Source organism: Mastigoproctus giganteus, chromosome 6 (genome assembly GCF_048544385.1).
Source record: "Mastigoproctus giganteus isolate SK-2022 chromosome 6, ASM4854438v1, whole genome shotgun sequence".
Classification (NCBI taxonomy): domain Eukaryota; kingdom Metazoa; phylum Arthropoda; class Arachnida; order Uropygi; family Thelyphonidae; genus Mastigoproctus; species Mastigoproctus giganteus.
In genome coordinates, this window is record NC_143580.1 from 188,682,817 (window position 1) to 188,701,713 (window position 18,897).

The 18,897-nt window shown below is 37.8% G+C and overlaps 1 protein-coding gene across 3 annotated transcripts in view; it reads right to left on the reverse strand.

The window, feature by feature from the left end:
- Positions 1-18,454, reverse strand: part of Rpt2 (26S proteasome regulatory subunit Rpt2) — a 213,944-nt gene extending 195,490 nt beyond the window's left edge. For all 3 annotated transcript variants that reach the window (XM_090376630.1, XM_090376629.1, XM_090376628.1), the window contains exon 1: positions 18,391-18,454. In XM_090376630.1, the coding sequence (XP_090232756.1) occupies positions 18,391-18,393 (3 nt within the window). In that variant the 5' untranslated portion in view covers positions 18,394-18,454. The remainder of the gene's footprint in view (positions 1-18,390) is intronic.
- Positions 18,455-18,897: the final 443 nt, after the last annotated feature.

The window sequence follows — 18,897 nt, forward strand, 5'->3', positions numbered from 1 at the left end:
AATAAAGGGGTTCCGTTCCAAAGTATGAAATATATAAGAAAAACTAGTCTAAAATTTTGTCTACATATGTATTATATGTACCTTCATAATATGACTATGTACATAGACAGTACATAGTGAAATGCAAGCATATGGCATCAAAATGAAAATAAGAAACAATTTAATATTAAATGTAATATTTATTAGAAATTTCAAACCAGTGCCTTTGCTAGCAAAAAAACTTATCCCACCAGTGCTATCACCAGTTTCGCTAAAGTGCTGATAAAGGAGTTTTGACTTTTCACGAATGATGAGTGAACTTAACGGAATTTTATTTTGAGTTCGGTCTTCTATCCACAGATTTACAGCCTTTTCCATTTTTTCTAATTTAACATCACGAGTTACAGAGCAAATTTTTGAAGCAATTAGCACGTTTTCACGGACACTATGGCGGATTTTTTCTTCCGATTTTTTGATTGATCGTACCGTTGACTCATTGATTTTATAATGTTTTGCCACTGAGGAGACACTTTCACCATTAGAAATTTTGTCTAATACCTCAATTTTATTCGCTAATGTCATCACCTTCTTTGATATTTTCACATTTCCCTTGTTATTCATAGCCACATTTTTGTACAGGTTAGAAAGAACATGTCCACAATAAAGTCACTTTCTTCCGTTAACACACTCGAAAAAGTCTGTTTCACACTGCAAAACGGTAGATTTATCACTTTTGTAAGCATATCTATTTATAAATTGATAAATTTATTCAATTTATAAGCATATAAATTAAAAGCAAATGAAGAAACGTTCCATGGCAAGTGCATAACACATACTGAACATGGATTAACGAGAAATATCCACGCTTGCAATTTTGTCACCCCTCTCCTCCCCACACTTACTGAGTGCTATCCTGAAAAAGGCCTCTGAGGTTGGGCAAATTCATATTTTAGCATTAAATCAGCTCATACACCAACCATAAGAATAAGTATTTACTGTAACTAAAATATTTACAAAAATAAAATAAATATTTACAAAAACTGCTATTATATTAAATTAAATTATATATATGTGAAAAACATTAAAACTGCGATAAAATCCTTGAGATAAAATACACTAAAATAAACCGGATTAAAAGCGATAAAAAATTTCTGGGAATTTCGGAAGCATCGGCTTCCTTCCTCAGCAGTAACAAAACTTCCTGCAGCACATCCATATATAACAGGCTCGCGGTACTTATACACGTGGTGCAGTCGGCGCATGGTCTGAACTGGAAGCGGAAATAGCTCGGGAACGTGTTAAGCAAAACCGTTCATCTGTACTTAGGATGATAGTTTCAAACAGAGGATGCATACGCATACCTCTGTCCCTATTCATAATATTGTGGTCAGATGAACAGATTCGTAGGCTCTCGAGCCATTTACGGTTCCAGAACCCATGCGCTCGATCCACAATAACCACTGAGCGCTGTTTTGACTGGGAAAGATAATTTTAGCCATGCCCATGTTTTTTTATGGCGGAAAATGTTCATGGCGCTTTAAAATTCACATTTTTTTAGGTTTCATTTTATATTAAATCAGCGATCGTGAATACGCGAAACCACGAATACAGATACCGCGAATAGCGGGGGTTTACTGTAATGCTAATAATGAGTGCTATATGAAATGCAAAACATGAACATCAAAGGTTTGATTTCAGGTGACACTTTGATATCACAAAGCCAGAGAGCATTACCAATTGGAGAAATGTGTGTTAATGAAGCCAACTCACTGTCAATAATTATACGTAACATATTCCACTGAATATGTACATATGATTAAATATAACTTAATTCCTGAATTTTTCCTAATTGTGAGATAATTAACAGATATTTCTAGAATTCTCAGATAATTAAGATATTTCTAGAATTCTCAGATAATTAAGATATTTCTAGAATTTTCAGTGGAGAAATCAAAAGAAAACATTTTCAAAAACAGCTATTAGCATTGTTGAATCTAGAGAATTTGCACTTTGGGGGCCCCTTAGTATACGAGTTGCTACCCAAATGTTCCCGAAATTTGAATGTTGCACGGGAACTACATCTAATACAGACTTGTGGCGCTAAGTAACACTGCATGCATCCTTTGTGAATCAATGTGCCAAGTGGTGTCAGACTGGATAGAGTCATTGAATATTTAGGTGCAGTTCTTTGGCAGTGCATTTTGCGTAGTTTGCAATTGTTGTAATGGCTGATGTGAGAGAGCAACATGCTTGCATCAAGTTTTGTTTCCTTCTCAATGATACAGCAGCAGCAGAAACCCATAGGAAGTTTAAACAAGCTTTTGGTGACAATGCTTTAGGCCAGACACAGACCTACTACTGATTTAATTGTTTTAAAAATGGTCGAATATCAATTGATGATGACAATCACTATGGGCATTCATCATCAAGTACCACCTGGGAAAATGCCACAAAAGTTCGGATGGCGATCCGTGCAGCCCACAGGTGGACCACCCATATTTGTGGCATTGTAGGACTATCGTATGGCATGTGTCATTGAACATGAGAAGGATTGCGGCCAAGTTCGTGCTACAGTTACTGAGTGAATATCAAAGGCAGCATTGCATGGAAGTTAGCAAAGATCTTCAAGAACAAGCAAGGAGTGATCAAAACTTCCTTTCTACGGTCGCCACTGGTGATGAGAGTTGGGTATATGGGTATGACCCAGAAACCAAGTAACAATCATCCCAGTGGAAGAAACCATCTTCGTCCCGACCAAAGAAAGCCCAACATGTAAGGAGCAATGTGAAGTCATGCTGATCTGTTTTTGGACATTGACGGGATTACTCATAAGGAATTTGTCCCTCCTAGCCAGACCGTCAACACAAAGTTCTTCTTTGACATCCTGAGGTAATTAAGGGAAGCCATTGGGAGGAAACGTCCAGAGAAGTAGCACACAAAAAACTGGGTCCTTCATCATGACAATGTGCCAGCCAACACATTTCTCGCTGTGGGGCAGTTTTTGGCATCCAACAACATGACAATCGTCTGCCCCCTATATTCACCATACACAGCTCCCTGTGACTTCTTCCTCTTCCCAAGAATGAAAATCAAGCTGAAGGGTCAAAGATTTGACAGTGTACAGGATATCAACTGAATCACATGCAGTGCTGAACACTACGATGAAGGAGGACTTTTAGGATACATTCATATAATGGGAGAAGCGCAGGGATCGGTGTTTATACTCTCAAGGGGACTACTTTGAAGATGATGGTGACAAATAAGACCCATGGTGAGTCTAATTTATTTTATAAATACATTTCGGGAACTTTTGGATAGCACCTCATATGTGTATATATTTTATTATTATTTAATATTTACAACATATGTATATGTTACAAACAAATTTGTATATTTATGAATGTTATAATAAGAAAATATGAGAAAACAAAATAGGAAACAAAAGGATATATTTATTATTTAATATCTAAATACTAATAGTCAGTTCACAAAAACCACATTAATGACAATAATCACAGTTTAATAATATGAAAATCACAGATTAAAATTTGCAAACACATCATACAAATTTTAATAAAATATGCAAAAATTATGATAATCATATTCTTCTTGGTTTTCTTTGCATATGTATCAATTACTTCATTTATAAATTTTTTTGATAACTCATTCAGGCCTTCTACACTTATCTTCATGCAATCTTGCAATGTTTCCTGTCCCATTTGGTTTCTTAATTTTGTCATCAATTGATTCATTGTGCTGAAAGAATGTTCATCACTAGCAGTTTAAACAGGAAAACAACATAGCATAATACATAACGTCTTTAGCTCAGCATATCCAATATTTGTTTCCAAAATTGAATGTATATGATCGTTGTAGAATTGGTTTTCTGTTTTTGTCACATATTTAAACGAGCGAATTTCATTCCACAAAGGATCAAAGTTAAAGTTTAGACAAGGTGAGATTATCTTTATATCATCTTCTGTTAGTTTGCAGAAAGAATTCAATGATTCAAACTTTGCAGTAATGTTTACGATCAACATTGCTTTGTCATTAAAACGATCCTTCACTGAAAGAGTATTCTATTCCAACTGCACTGTCTGCACGACTTTGAGTCGTTTTATTTTATTTGTAAAATTCGGCAAAGATAAAAGAATCAAAGAATGGAAATTGCTATGATCAGCTGAATTTTTCTCATTTCAGTTCCCGAACATGTTCTTTGTTTTTCTTTGTTTCAGTTTTCCATACATGTATACAGTTTTATTATTTCTTTGTTCTTCAAAGGGCATTCATCAAGGTAACCTGACAACAGATGATTCCACCACAAACTACTTATAGTACAGATACGTTTTTAATAAAAAGGTTATAAAAGGTATTGTTTTTTGGTTGCGACCAAGTCGTTGTCTTGTTTGCAGTATACAAACAAAGAATTAATCACAAATACTCTTCTGTGAAAAAACACAAAGGGAACCTAAAAAATATAAAACAAAACAGCCAACGATTGAAATAGTGGCTGTAGTAGACTCCTCTCTCTGCTCAGGCACTGTTTAGCCCTTCTCCCAAAAGCCGCAGAACACTCTCTAATTACAAGTAGCATCCACCACTGAGGAACCAATTTAGGCGAACCTATTCACGGCCTACAATCCAGTCATTGTCTTGTTGCTGATAAACAAAGAATCAGTGGCAAGTAGATTGTCTGTGTGAAACACTATGGTTTTTGTGATAATACAGAGAGAGAGAGAGAGAGATGGTTTGTGTGATAATAGAAAGAATCTGAAAACCATAAAACGGAAATTCCGACACTTCAACTAGTGGCTTTTAATTACAATTTCTGCAGTCAGAAATATTAACCATTTAATTATTTCAAAAATTTTGTGTCTTTTAAATTTTAGTGATTTATTTTTGCCAAGTAACACTGGTGATACGAGTACCACACTTTTGGAAATGGCTTTAGCTGATGTGATTTTTTGTATTATTTAACATAAATTTATTGAATTCATGTATTACAAATTACTACATTGTGTAAGCTGACATTATGGTCCCTAAAATTTCAGTTAAAATTACACAAAAAATGTGGCAAAAATTTCAATATTAAAATAAATTTTAATTAGAACAATATTAATTTTTATTTTAATATTTGCCCACAGTGAATATTAAAATAAAAATTATTACTTTTTACTGATTCGCCAGGAGGAAATTTTATACCACTGGGGGTGAAACTAACCCTCGGGACGTCCCCTTGGAATCAACATTGGCTATTAAGAGTTTCAGCTGTGTGGATGGAGTAGGTGAAGAGCACGAATTTCTCATTGTCTGACAGACTCAATGATTCCATGTGATGGACTCAGGGTTAATATGAATTTGCTTAATTAGTAATATTAATGGAGGCATGTGATTCAAAAAGGTAAGCATATGAGCTTATGTAGCATAAGCAAAAATTTTCACACATCCATTCCCTCTAAACGTTTCACCAGTTCCTCCTTGAATTTATGTCAGCTATCAACTTACACAATGACAGATGGATTGTTTGTTTCAGCAATTAACCATCTGCTGGCTAAAGGCAAATTTCTGCACATTTATTCTACATCTGTCTTTCCTCAATTTGAATTTATGCCCCACCCCCCACCTTGCAGGTGCCTAGTCTCCAGCCACTGCTATTTGCAGACCTTAAGCCTTTCTTGTTAAGAATACCCCCTTCATTCCCCCCATCCCAATCTTGTAACCCTTCCCTGTATTCACTCCATGCAACTCTACATCCTTCCTAAACTGAGGCCACCAGACCTGTACACAGTACTCAAGGCATGGACAAAGGGATAATCACCTCCTTTTCCCTACTAGAAAAATTTCTTTATATCATTGACAATATCCCATGATCTGCTCTAACTGCATTGCTCAAAAAACTTTATATCTGACTGCACAATTACTCCCAGTTCTTTTCATTTTCTACCATCATACGTGTAGTACCACACAGTTGGTACGTTTCTCTGGGGTTACTTTTACCCATATGCAGTACTCTGCATTTGTCAATGTTAAACTTCAATTGCCACTTCTCAGACCATCTGCACAAATTTTCTAGATCCTGCTGCAGTAGCACACTGCCATTACTATAATTAACAACCCTGCCAACCTTTGTATCATCTGCAAACTTCAACATTAAGCCTTATATACCTTCATCAATATCACTGATAAATATACAAAACAATGGTGGGCCCAACACCAAACACTGGGGAACTCAGGTAATAACAGTAATCCACAAAGAGCAGCATCCATTGATTACCACCCCCTGTGTCTTCTCCCACTCAACCACCATTTTTATCCACTGTAGCAACTTACCCTTAATACCATACTGCTCCAATCTGTACAGTAGTCTTCCATGCACATCAGTATCAAAAGCTTTCCTGAAATCCAAGTATAAGATACGAAAATTATTTTTTGAATCCATTTCCTTTGTAACCACATCATAGTATCCAATCAAATTTGTCAGACAAGACTTTCCCTTGACAAACCCATGCAGTTTCTGAATTATTTCTGCAGTCTTGTCTAGATGATTCTGCAATGCATCTTTAAACAGTGAGTCCATTATTTTCCCTGGAAAATAAGTTAAACTAACTGGTCTGAAATAAATATCTGCTCTGTAATTACTTGTGGACCCTTAGATCCCCCCCCCCTTTGTGAATTGGGGATACATTTGCACATCTCCAGTCGGTGGGGACTTCCCCTGAATCCAAGGATGCTCTCATAATTATGGCTAAGGGTTTGCTTACTTCCTTTGCAGCCTCCTTTAAAATAACTGGATAGATTCCATCCACTACAGGTGTCTTTTTATGTTTAACTTCCCAACAATTTCTCCTCTACTTTGCTCTCAGTTATTACAAAATCATTTAGCACACTGTTAGTTTGATAAACATACGGCATTTTCCTCCCTTAATAACTCCATGTGTGAATGTAGATACAAAATAGTCATTCAGATTATCAGCTATCCGAGCAGAATCATCAACAGTTGAACCATCGATATCAAGTGGACCAATCTGATTCATTCCCTTCCTTCTAGAGCTTATATAACTAAAGGATCCCTTGCTATTTTTCTTAGCATCCTTTGCCAAAGATTTCTCATAATCTGCCTTCGCTTGCCTAATTTCCTTTGTGACTTGATTACATACTAATTTATATCTGCCAGTCTCCTGTGTCGCCGGATAATTATATGCATCCCATGCATTTTTCTCTTATGCCATGCATCTCATTAATTCATCTGACATTCATTTAGGCCTAAACCTTGAAAAATATTTCTTATTGGTATGAAAAGTTAATAGCTTCCACGATTAGTTGCGTGATTGCTTCCCACTTAGAATTTGCTTTTGGTAACATCATCAGTTGGTCCCACTGTACAGAATTTAAAAACTGTCTAAGACCACTTTAGTCACCTTTACGGAAGCAAAAACCCTTCCTACTCCTGATGGTAATTATATGTTTAAGTAAATCCCACATCAGTACATTGTGAACATTGCCATCTAGTGGTTCCTTCTGCAAATTCTTAATGCCCGAATAATCAATGCTGATAACCAGATCAAGAGTTGGAGAGCCAACCAGAGAGTATAAACTCTCTGGTTGGCTCTCCAATGCACAAGTTCCAGTCAATATCTGAGATATTAAAAATCCCTAAGTATAACAGAATCTGATTTATTGGTCCATTCTATTTCTCTGAACAATAGTTCATTATACTCATTAGAGTCATCAAGCCTATAACACACTCATACTCTCATTTTTGCTTTCCCAGTGCTTATGTCACACCAAACTGACTCAACATTGTGCTGTCCATCTATGTCAAATGGATGCACTTCCTTAGATTTTGTTTTTCTTAATTGACAGCATAATCCCACCTCCCTTCCTATCGTGTCTATCCTTTCTGTATGCATGGTACTCCCCAAATTCCAATTCTGCATTCCTCGTATCTGTGTGACAGGTCTCTGATATCCCAACAATATCCGCCTTTGATGTCTTGACCAGCACTTCAAATTCATCAAATTTATTTACTATACTTCTAGCCTTGGTGTACATGCAAGTATACATGCACCTATTCCTATTCTTAGTTACCCTAACACAGCTCATGTATTTATTTGTTTCACAATGACTCCAACAAGACCCTGAAACCCAGAGCACCCTGCCCTCCAGGTCACTGCTCATTCTAATAGAAGCAGTGCAAGAATCACTTTCACCTCTGCCTGCAGCTACTTTTAACCTTTCAGTCTGTAAATCCCCCCTCCCAAGCTAGCAGTTTTCCAACCCAATTAACATTGCCTCGATAGCATCAGCAAACACTCTTGCACCTCTTCTATTTAAAAGTATCCCATCCCAGTAGAATAAGTCTCTCCTTTTAACAAGCAGAGACCACGCTGTGAAATGTTCTACCCCATGAGCCTTGCACAATCCCTCCAGGGCTGAATTGATTTACAAGGCTGTCATATTATACTCCCTCCTATCGTGTCTGGGCAGAATTGCAGTCACTTTCAAATTAACTGGAATTTTGGGAGTAAAACGTCTACAGAAATGATAGACAGGATAGGAAAAGAGGAGGGGTTATGCTATAAGTAAGATCCAAGGAAGTGAAGCCAGTCGACACTGCTGGACAGCAGTGTCGAGTCAGTTTGGTGTGACATAAGCATTGAGAGATCAAAATTGAGAGTAGGAGTGTGCTATAGGCCTAATGACTCTGATGAGTATAATAAGAAACCGTACAGGGAAATAGAGTGGGCCAGTACATAAGAGAGTCTTATAATGATGAATTTTAATTTCCCAGATACTGACTGGAATTTGTGGGTTGGTCACTCACACACTAGCAAGGCTTTTGTGGATTTATTGGATGATTGTTTTCTACATCAGCATGTTCGGGAGGCAACTAGAGGGAGTAATACTCTTGATTTGATTATCAGTAGTGATTCTTCATGCATCAAGAATCTGCAGATAGAGGAACCACTAGGTGGCAGTGACCACAGTGTGCTGAAGTGGGATTTACTCAAAGAGGTTACTACCATCAGGGGTAAAGGGAAGGGTTATTGCTTTCGTAAAGGCGACTACGATGGTCTGAGACAGTATTTAAATTCTATACAGTGGGACCAACTGATGATGTTACCAACAGCAAATTCAAAATGGGAAGAATTCAAAGAACTTATCTTGGAAGGTACTAGGCTTTACATATCAACTAAGAAATATTGTTCAAGATTTAGGCCTAAATGGATGTCAGATGAACTAATGAGACATATGACAGAGAAGAAAAATGCATGGGATACATATAAATTAACACGTGATACAGAAGCCAATGATAGATATTAGTTGATCTGTAACCAAGTTACAAAGGAGGTTAGGCAGTCAAAGGCAGATCACGAGAAATCTTTGGCAAGGGATGCAAATAAAAACAGCAAAGAGTTCTTTACTTATGTAAACTCTAGAAGGAAGGGGATGAATCAGATTGGTCCACTTGATATCGATGGTTCAACTGTTGATGATCCTACTCAGGTAGCTAACAAACTAAATGAATATTTTGCATCAACATTCACACATGAGGAGTTATTCAGTGAGGGGAATGCCAGAGGTGTATTCAACTCTGGCAGTAAGCTAGAGAATCTTGTAATAACTGAGAGTAAAGTGGAGGAGAAATTGTTGAAGATAAACACAAGAAAAGCACCTTGGGTGGATGAGATCTATCCAGTTATATTGAAGGAGGCAGCAAAGGAAGTAAGCAAACCCACAGCCATAATTATGAGAGCTTCCTTGGACTCAGGGGAGGTACCTATAGACTGGAGATGTGCAAATATGACCCCAATTCACAAAGGAGGATCAAAGGCTGACACAAGTAATTAGAGACCTGTGAGTTTAACTTCTGTTCCAGGAAAATTAATGGAGGCACTGGTTAAAGATGCACTGCAGGATCATCTAGACAAGACTTCAGTTATAGCTAGGACACAGCATGGTTTTGTTAAGGGGAAGTCTTGCCTGACCAATTTAATTGGATACTATGATGCAGTCACAAAAGAACTGAATGCAGGGAATTACTTTGATATTATATATTTGGATCTTAGAAAGGCTTTTGATACTGTTGCACATGGAAGACTGCTGCACAAATTGGAGCAGTGTGGCATTCGAGGCAAATTGCTGCTATGGATAAAGAGGTAGTTGAGGGGGAGAAGACAGTGGTAATCAGTGGACACTGCTCATCGTGGACTAATGTTCTTAGTGGAGTCCCTCAGGGTTCAGTGTTGGGTCCATTATTGTTTTCTGTATTTATAAATAATATTGATGATGGTGTATCAAGCTTAATGTCCAAGTTTGCAGACAATACAAATGTTGGCAGTGTTGTTAAGGACACTACTGATGCTATGCTGCTGCAACAGGGTCTGGAAAGGTTGAGCTGATGGCCTGAGAGGTGGCAAATGAAGTTTAACATTGACAAATGTAAAGTACTACATATGGGAAACAGCAACCCCAAAGCAATGTATCAACTCTGTGGTACTACACCGACAGTGGTAGAAAATGAAAAGGAATTGGGGGTAATTGTGCAGGCAGATATGCAGTTCTCATGAGCTACTCTTGCAGACTGGCTGCAAGAGTAGCTCATGGTGTCTTGTCAATGATATACAGGAATTTTTCTAGCAGGCATAAGGAGGTGATTATCCCCTTGTATAAGGCAATGGTCATGCCACACCTTGAGTACTGTATACAGGTCTGGAGGCTTCATTTCAAGAAGGATGTAAAGCTGCTGGAATGAGTACAGAGAAGGGCAACAAGATTGGTGAGGGGAATGAAGGGATCCTCTTACCAAGACAGGCTTAAGTTCTGCAAATTGCAGTGACTGGAGACTAGGCACCGGCGCAGTGATCTGATTGAGGTGTATAAGGCCTTGAATGGGTTAAGCATGCTCAATGCTGATTGGATTCTTCCTCTTGCTCAGAATAATCACCTGAGAGGGCATAAATTCAAATTGAGAAAAGACAGATGTAGGATAGATGTGCAGAAATTCGCCTTTAGCCAGCGGGTAGTTGGTTGGTGGAACAGACTTCCATCCCTTTTTGTGGAAGTTGATAACCTAAATAAATTTAAGGCTCAGCTGGACAGGTATTTCGAACGGAAGGGTGAAGTGGAAGTTTTTTTTTTTTTTTTAGCTGATACTGCATAAGCTTGTTTTCTTACATCATATGCCTCTACTAATGCTAATGCTAACCCTAACTCGCGACTTTTTTTCAGCACTGACCTATACTTGTTAAGTAAATTTGCACATCTCCTACTCTTAATGTCATTAGTGCCAACATGTACAACAGTATCACCCTTTGTGCCCTTAGAAGATGATATCTGTTCTACTGTTCTACCCTGTTCCTATTCCACCTATCCTTTTTTTCACACAATATATTACCTGTCACCCTGACAAAAGAGTCACCGACAATAATTAACTCCTGTAGGACCAGAGCATTCTGCCTTGGAGATTGCCACTGTGTTGCCTGATGCACAAGAGTGAGTTGGGCAGCTGAAAGCTTGATGGGTCCCCATTTTAATACCTTCAAGGGTATCTACCCAACTCCTCAAACTCTCATAAATGCCCAATAGAACACTAGGTTGGCACCTAATTTCTTGACACTCTCTGCACCTAGCACCCACAAAGACATCCTCCTTGGCCAGATCATTTCCTGTTCCAGAGAGCTCTGCAAACATTTCACAAGTTGCACATTTTTTCAGGCTGTGATACATTGGAGAATCGCCCTCCTCAGTTCTTCCCTGAGTCACAGCACTCCTGCTATATTGTGCCCATTGCTTTGCTGCTCTGGTCTGGAGAATGAAAACCAATGAAAATTAATTAGATTAATAAATTTAATTAATTGATTATCAATACTACGATATCCAATAGATTCCTAAATGCAGTGATACGTATTACGCTATCTTGTTTTACATTAGAACTACTTATTTAAAATTTTGAATTCCCTACCATTCACTCTATATGAAAACAATAGCCAGTCAGTTCCCTCTCAATTTGTTGGCAATTGTTTGGGGCCATCTCTACCCCAAGTTTTTCCCATTCTTGCTTTCACAGAAAAACCTTTCAGCCCAAAAGGAACTCACACTGCTTTGTGGCCGGTTTCTCCATTAAAAGTTTGCAAAACACCTATCGATGTAAGTCAAAATGATCCTCAAAACTGGTAATATCTGTATATGAGCTTAAAAAAAAAAAAAAAATTCTGAAAAGCTTTTGAGATATATAGGTTGTCTCATATGTTCGAAAGCACAGAGAACTGTTAAATTATGTTCGGTATGTGCATCAAAAGACTGTTACAAACTATATTCAGTATGTGTGCAACACACAAACAATGATGCAAATATTTTTGCAAGTCCAAAAGTATAGTACGAGTTATATGAGGTGCAATCTCATATCATACAATGCAAATTCATTCCAAGGAGCTCAACATCATGCATTTTCAGAGCATACACTATGAAATGGTCCCCACAGCTAGAAGTCCAGCAGAGTAAAGAGAGGATTGTGGTGGTCGTTTCACTGGCCACCCACCTTCCAATCCAATGTCGTAGGAACTGTTCATCCAGACATTTTGACTGCACACCTGCAATGAGCAGGTGCACCGACTTGCTGGAACCATTCTAGATATTTGCCTAGCTCAGTGAGAATGCAAATGCTTGGAAAAAGCTTTATTTTGTAATACATCAAGATGCACGTATGCTGTAATTGTGTTCTGGAATAGCAATGGGCCAATTATTTGGTACTTCAAGGGTCCAACACCATACCACAATATGGTTACCACTTTGCTCCTTAGATGGGCTAATCCATTTGGGTCATTCCATGTCAAGTGGACTAGGGGTCCCTGCTCGATCATCTTCAATTTTGTTGAAACTTGATGTGGATGTTTAAACAGGTTTTAAATGAAGCTGTGCAAAATTTCGGTTCAAAATATAGTATGCTTGAGGCATGAGCACCTTTTTTGTGGAGGTCACTTGTGTTATGCAGAATAAATCACAAAAAATTTTTAAAGTTTTAAGTGTTACTGTTGCACAACGGTGAGAGGTATTACAGTCAGTCCTTGTATAATAGGTGTTTACACTACACGAATTCGACCATACACGATTTATAAATAGGGAAACGATATCGTATATAACACAAACCGAATTCGCTTATGCACGATTCGCCTTTGCATTTACAAGAAATGGCAGTCGAACGTGGAATCACCCCAACTGAATGCAACATGATAGGAATGAAGAGAAGATTCTGAAAATGTATTTATGTTTTTTATATCAGTGAAGGGGACACACATTTCACCATAATGTAAAAACTCACATAATTTCAGCTATCCGTATTATTGCAAATGCAATTAGATCGAGTTTACTACCAGATTCCACTAGCAGAAACGCAACTGGAAATTGTTTTTATTGTTTTATGGTAGTAAACCCCAGAAATGTGCTTTAGTAAAATGTGAGCTAGTGAGGTGTTAATAGTGTGTCTCTGCCTTTACAGTGTTGTTTATTCAGTTGCTACATGCACGCAGCTTTGTTTATGTGTATCAAGAGTGTGTCTCCTTATTTTGTAATTGTGCTTTATTCCCTAAAAATAAGTAAAATACTTAAAAGGCGTTAAAAGGAAGTGTTCTGGTGAAGGCACTACAGATTCAGAGAGAAAAAGAAAAGCAATATCAATAAACAGAGGCGGACTGGATCAAAAATTCTTACCCGGGAAAATTCGTAGTGGCCTCACACTAGCATTTATGGCCAAAATCACACCGGCCTCCAGCCCACCGGGGTTTCCCAGGTAATGCTTATGGCCAGTCCGCCTCTGCCGATAGAGAAAAAATATGAAATTGTGAAACACTTTGAGCAAAATGAAAGACCATGTGATATAGTACGTGTTACAAGCCTAAATGAGGCAATGCTGAGAATTAGAAAGAATGCAGACAAAATAAAACCAACTTTCATTGCAGAAACAACTCAAAGTGTAATTAATTAAAATCCATTAGATCAAGACAAAAAAAAGAATTGGAAGAGATGGAACGGCTGTCATCTGTTTGGATAGAAAATCAAACAAAAAGCAAGTTTGCTTACGATAGAAGCAAAAGCATTAGCAATATTTTATTACGTAATAATTTTTTTTTTTTTTTTTTTATGAAAACCCCAAACACGAAAGGTATCAAAACCTATAGTACTTAGTACCGTGCATGGGTTGAAGGAGAAGTATGGGGGGGGGGGGGTGCCAGAAACTTTGCTCTAGAGACTAAACATGGGTTTCACCACTTCAAGCCTCCAATAAGCAAAGTGGTGGTATTTCACCGGTTGATGAAAGTCATCTACCACCTATTGTTTTACGTATTTTATTACGATAATGTTTTGGTTACAAATGTGTGTTCAATCTTGGGTAGTCGGCACCTAACCCTATTTTTCCCACAGGGCCTGTTGTTTATATTGCACGAGGATTTTTAGGAACACAACTATCGTACTATATGAAGACTGATTGTACTCTGAAACTTGGTGTACCTAGTTAACTTTTAGATGAGAATGCAAAACTTTTGGTGTCCAGGTTCAAGTTCAAGTCCAATGTCAACAAATATCTTCTTTCGTCTTCTCAACCTCCAACCCAAGCACGGTACTAAATACCATAGGTTCTAATACATCTCGTGTTTGGGGTTCACATAAAAAAAAAAATATATATGAGGCTGTATTTCATATACAAGAATTTGCCGTCTTGAATTTCGGAAGGTACCGTGAAAGATGAGGATACAAGGGCATTCTTGAGACAAAATTACCCGCCAGTCTACTCAAAGAGCATGTGCTACTGCACTCCCACTCCTGACCACTCAGCTACGGAGGCCAGTAAACCATAAGTATTACTTCATAAAATTAGCAAAAGTTTTAAATTTATGAAATGTTACACTCTTTTAAATAAATGTAATTTATTTCACTGTCTTTACTGTCCATAGGTGCAAAAAAAGGCTTACGGATAAATCAATTTACACAATAATATGGACTGGGAACAGACCAGACCAGACCTCAATCCAATTGAAAATTGTTGGAACAAATGTGTGTTTCGGTAATGCAAAAGAAATCAATAACACTTAGAGAGCTGCAGGAGACATTAATTCATGTTTGGTACCATAAGATTTCCCAGAATACATTCAGAAACTTATCCAGTGGATACAGTGATGATGTGCATGGTATTGACTGGATAAATCCGTAAATTAAAGCCTTTTATCTATAACCTACGGGCACAGTTTTTAGCATTAGCATTAGTAGAGGCATTTGATGCAAGAAAGCAAGCTTATGCAGCATCAGCCAAAAAAAAAAAAACCACTTCCACTTCACCCCTCTGTTCGTTCAAAATACCTGTCCAGCTGAGCCTTAAATTTATTTAGGTTATGAACTTCCATGACAAGGGATGGAAGTCTGTTCCACCAACCAACCATCCGCTGGCTAAAGGCAAATTTCCACACATCTATCCTACATCTGTCTTTCCTCAATTTGAATTTATGCCCTCTCAGGTGATTATTCTGAGCGAGAGGAAGAATCCCATCAGCATTGAGCATGCTCAAACTTTTCACTTGAATATTCCCAAATTGGTGGTGTGAATTAACCTAATCTTTTTTCACTAGACAAAAAAATTCTCTTAAATTCTACTACAAACAAAGATCACATTTCCCAGTCTGTCCAGCATATATTCCTGCCGGCTCTACTCGCTTGCAGAATGGTGTTCACACTAATACAAAATTAGATTGATCAGCAGCCAATCACAGCGAAGCAATTAGCAGAACTAGACAGATCCATCACTTCTAGTTATTGTTGTTGTTGTTTGGTTTTTAGGAGCATTAGCAACTAAGGCCATATTGCTCCAGAATATGCGGTGGTCATTCCCTGACCTTTCCGCATCCTCTGTATTTGGTGGTGACGGACTCGAACCCCGGTCTAATTAAGAAGCGTGTGGTATGCACTGCTGCTCCTTCCCACCTGGCTACGGAGGCGCCATCACTTCCAGTCGCAAAGATACGTGGATAAGCACCATATTCTAAAGTCTAACCACAAAATGCAGGATATCCCAGCTTATGATTTTAGCATTAGTTGAGGCATATGATGCAAGAAAGCAAAATTATACAGGCTCAGCCAAAAAAAAAAAAAAAAAAAAAAAACCTTCCCATTTCATCCATCCGGTTGCTCCAAATCGATTTGTCTAGTTCAGTCTTAAATTTATTTAAGCTATCAAACTTCCACAACACAGATGGAATTCAGTTTCAGCAATCAACCACCCGCTGGCTAAAGGCAAACTTCCACACATCAATTTTACAACTGTCTTTTCTCAATTTGAATCAATACCCCCTCATGTTCATAATCTGAGCAAGCAGAAGAATCCTATCAGCATTGAGCCTGCTCAAACCATTCAAGGACTTATACACTTCAATCAGATTACCTCACAGGTGTCTAGTTGCCAGATGCTGCAACTTGCAGGACTTAAGCCTTTCTTGGTAAGAGTACCCCTTTGTTCCTCTCACCAATCTTGTTGCCCTTCTTTGTACTCTAGCAACATCCTTCCTAAAATGAGGCCTCCAGAATCACCTGTACACAGTACTCACGGTGTGGCCTGACTATTGCCTTATACAATGGGATAATTTATTTGGATTTATTCTGAGCCCATATTAGTACGTGTATAATGCCATTCTGCTTTGAGGTGAGGTTTGATGTGTGTGATGAAATTGCCATCATAAGCAAATACTATGCTTTAATCAGAACAAAGAAAAAGGTGCTACAGTGGCTGCTAACTTATCGCCATACAAAACTTACACTGAAGTACCCCAGTTAAAAAGCCATGTGACTTTATCTCTGATCTCACACATTGAGAAATGTAACAAATATCAAAAATGGCTTTTATTTATTAGCAATAATAATGCCAAAACACAAAAACAATTTGGCTGAATTCCAGAACATGGGTACACTTTGCGGGGCATGGCCAAAGAATAGAGTGATTGTCCAGTGAAGTTCTGGGATTGGCTGAATATTGGGAATGCATAATTTAACTCATTTTGTGTTTCTGACTGTCTGAAAATTCACATGATTTTAGTGGGAAATGTGAAATTATCATGCTGCTGTTTAGTTGTGCTGCTCTGATGCCCTTGGTTATCATGTGTTATTGTTATTCAGTGTTCATGGTTTGTAAAGGGATGAATGTAAGACTAATTAAATGAGTATAAATTTGATTACAAGTGTACTTCAGAATAAAAGTGTTTTCATTGTGGATGTTTGATGAAATGTACCAGGCAGCATGCAAAGACTGATGTGTTTTTTTGTTTTCAAGTTATTTCTTGAGAATTTGTTTTCGCAATAATTGTATGTGTGGTTAATATCCAGTTCTCTTTATATTAGCAGTGGTTTAATGCACATGAAATCTTCTAGTAATGTACGGGCAAGAAGAATCAGTGGTTGTATGTTGGTTTTTGTTAGTTGTTTAAAAAAAATTGCTGTTTTGCAATTTCTTTTTCTTCATTTCAGCTTTGACATATTGTGATGTCACTGACATCACCCAGTAACATGCAGGAGAGGGGGAAAGCAGTGAGTGGGAGGTGTCTTCACCAGCCTATCACAGCCATCTTTCTCGCTGAAGTAAGGGATTGTACCCACGTTCTGGAGTATAAAACAATTTTAATCTTAAAACTGTCCTCAATTTAACTGCAGTTTTAGAGGCTAGAAAGCAATGTGATACTTTCTTCAAAGAAAAATGGTTGGCAATGAATCCAAATGATTGACACTTCTCATGTTGGACTTGCCACTTTTCTCAAGAAGATGTGATTTGTATGTTTAAAGGATATGTTCGGGAGAAGAGCACAAGTACTGTCAAGCAGGGATAGTGCTAGAATTTTCTAAAGGGTGGATGGGGGCTAAAAAAGTGTTTGGGCTATCATCAAACTTTAATCATCATATAGGAGTAAAAAAAAAAAGAAAATCATTATTCTGATCATAAGGGATGGGGTTATAGCCCGTTTAAATCATACCTGGAACCGCTCCCTGCCGACTTTGCTAAAGCATTGTTGTTTGAAACGCTCGAGGGGCTGCGGAATTTAAACATGTGGTTTTAACAATACTTGTCAATGGGAAAAGTAAAACTTTCGTAATACTTAAGAAATATGCAATTTTTAAACAAATTTATCTTTCCGCATAACTAGCTGTTGGCGAATCAAAAAACAAAAGTTATCGTTTACAATAAAAGTTAGGCATGACTTCTTTATGAATAACGTTGTGAGAGCAACAGTAAGGAATTGCTTTCTCAAGTACGACAAACAGAAATAATTTTCTACGGGTTACACTATAAAATTACCCTATATAACTTAACTCACTACAATGCACTCCGGATTATATTTCTTTGAATAATTAAAAATACCTTTCTAAACTAAAACATACCATAGCAAATTCAACAGCACTTTACACTATAATAATGACTTGCTACTATTTTCGACAGTAGCGCACTCCAACAACACAAGACGTATTTTTATTTATTGAATAGAAAGTAAAGAAACGGCGAAATTCTATAATTATTATTATTATTGTTGCTCTTATATTATTTCTCCTGATTGGGGAGTCCACTGTGTCACTGGTGCTGCTACCAAGTACACAGGGTGTTGTAATGTCTGGTGTTACTGTTGGTCGAGGAAATCTCTGACTATCCTACTGGTGTTCGGGATTGCGACTTTCTGGAGTTCCTTATAGGTGTTCTCTGGGAGACCTACTGCTGCTAGACTGCTATGTAGACTCTTTGGTATCATACCGGTGGTTGACACGATGATTGGGATGGTTGATACTTCTTGCATATGCCACATCTCCTTGATCTCATGTCTCAGGTTCGTGCCCTTCCTAATTTTTTCCTCATGGGTTTTCTGGACATTGCTAGTGTTAGGCACAGCTATGTCA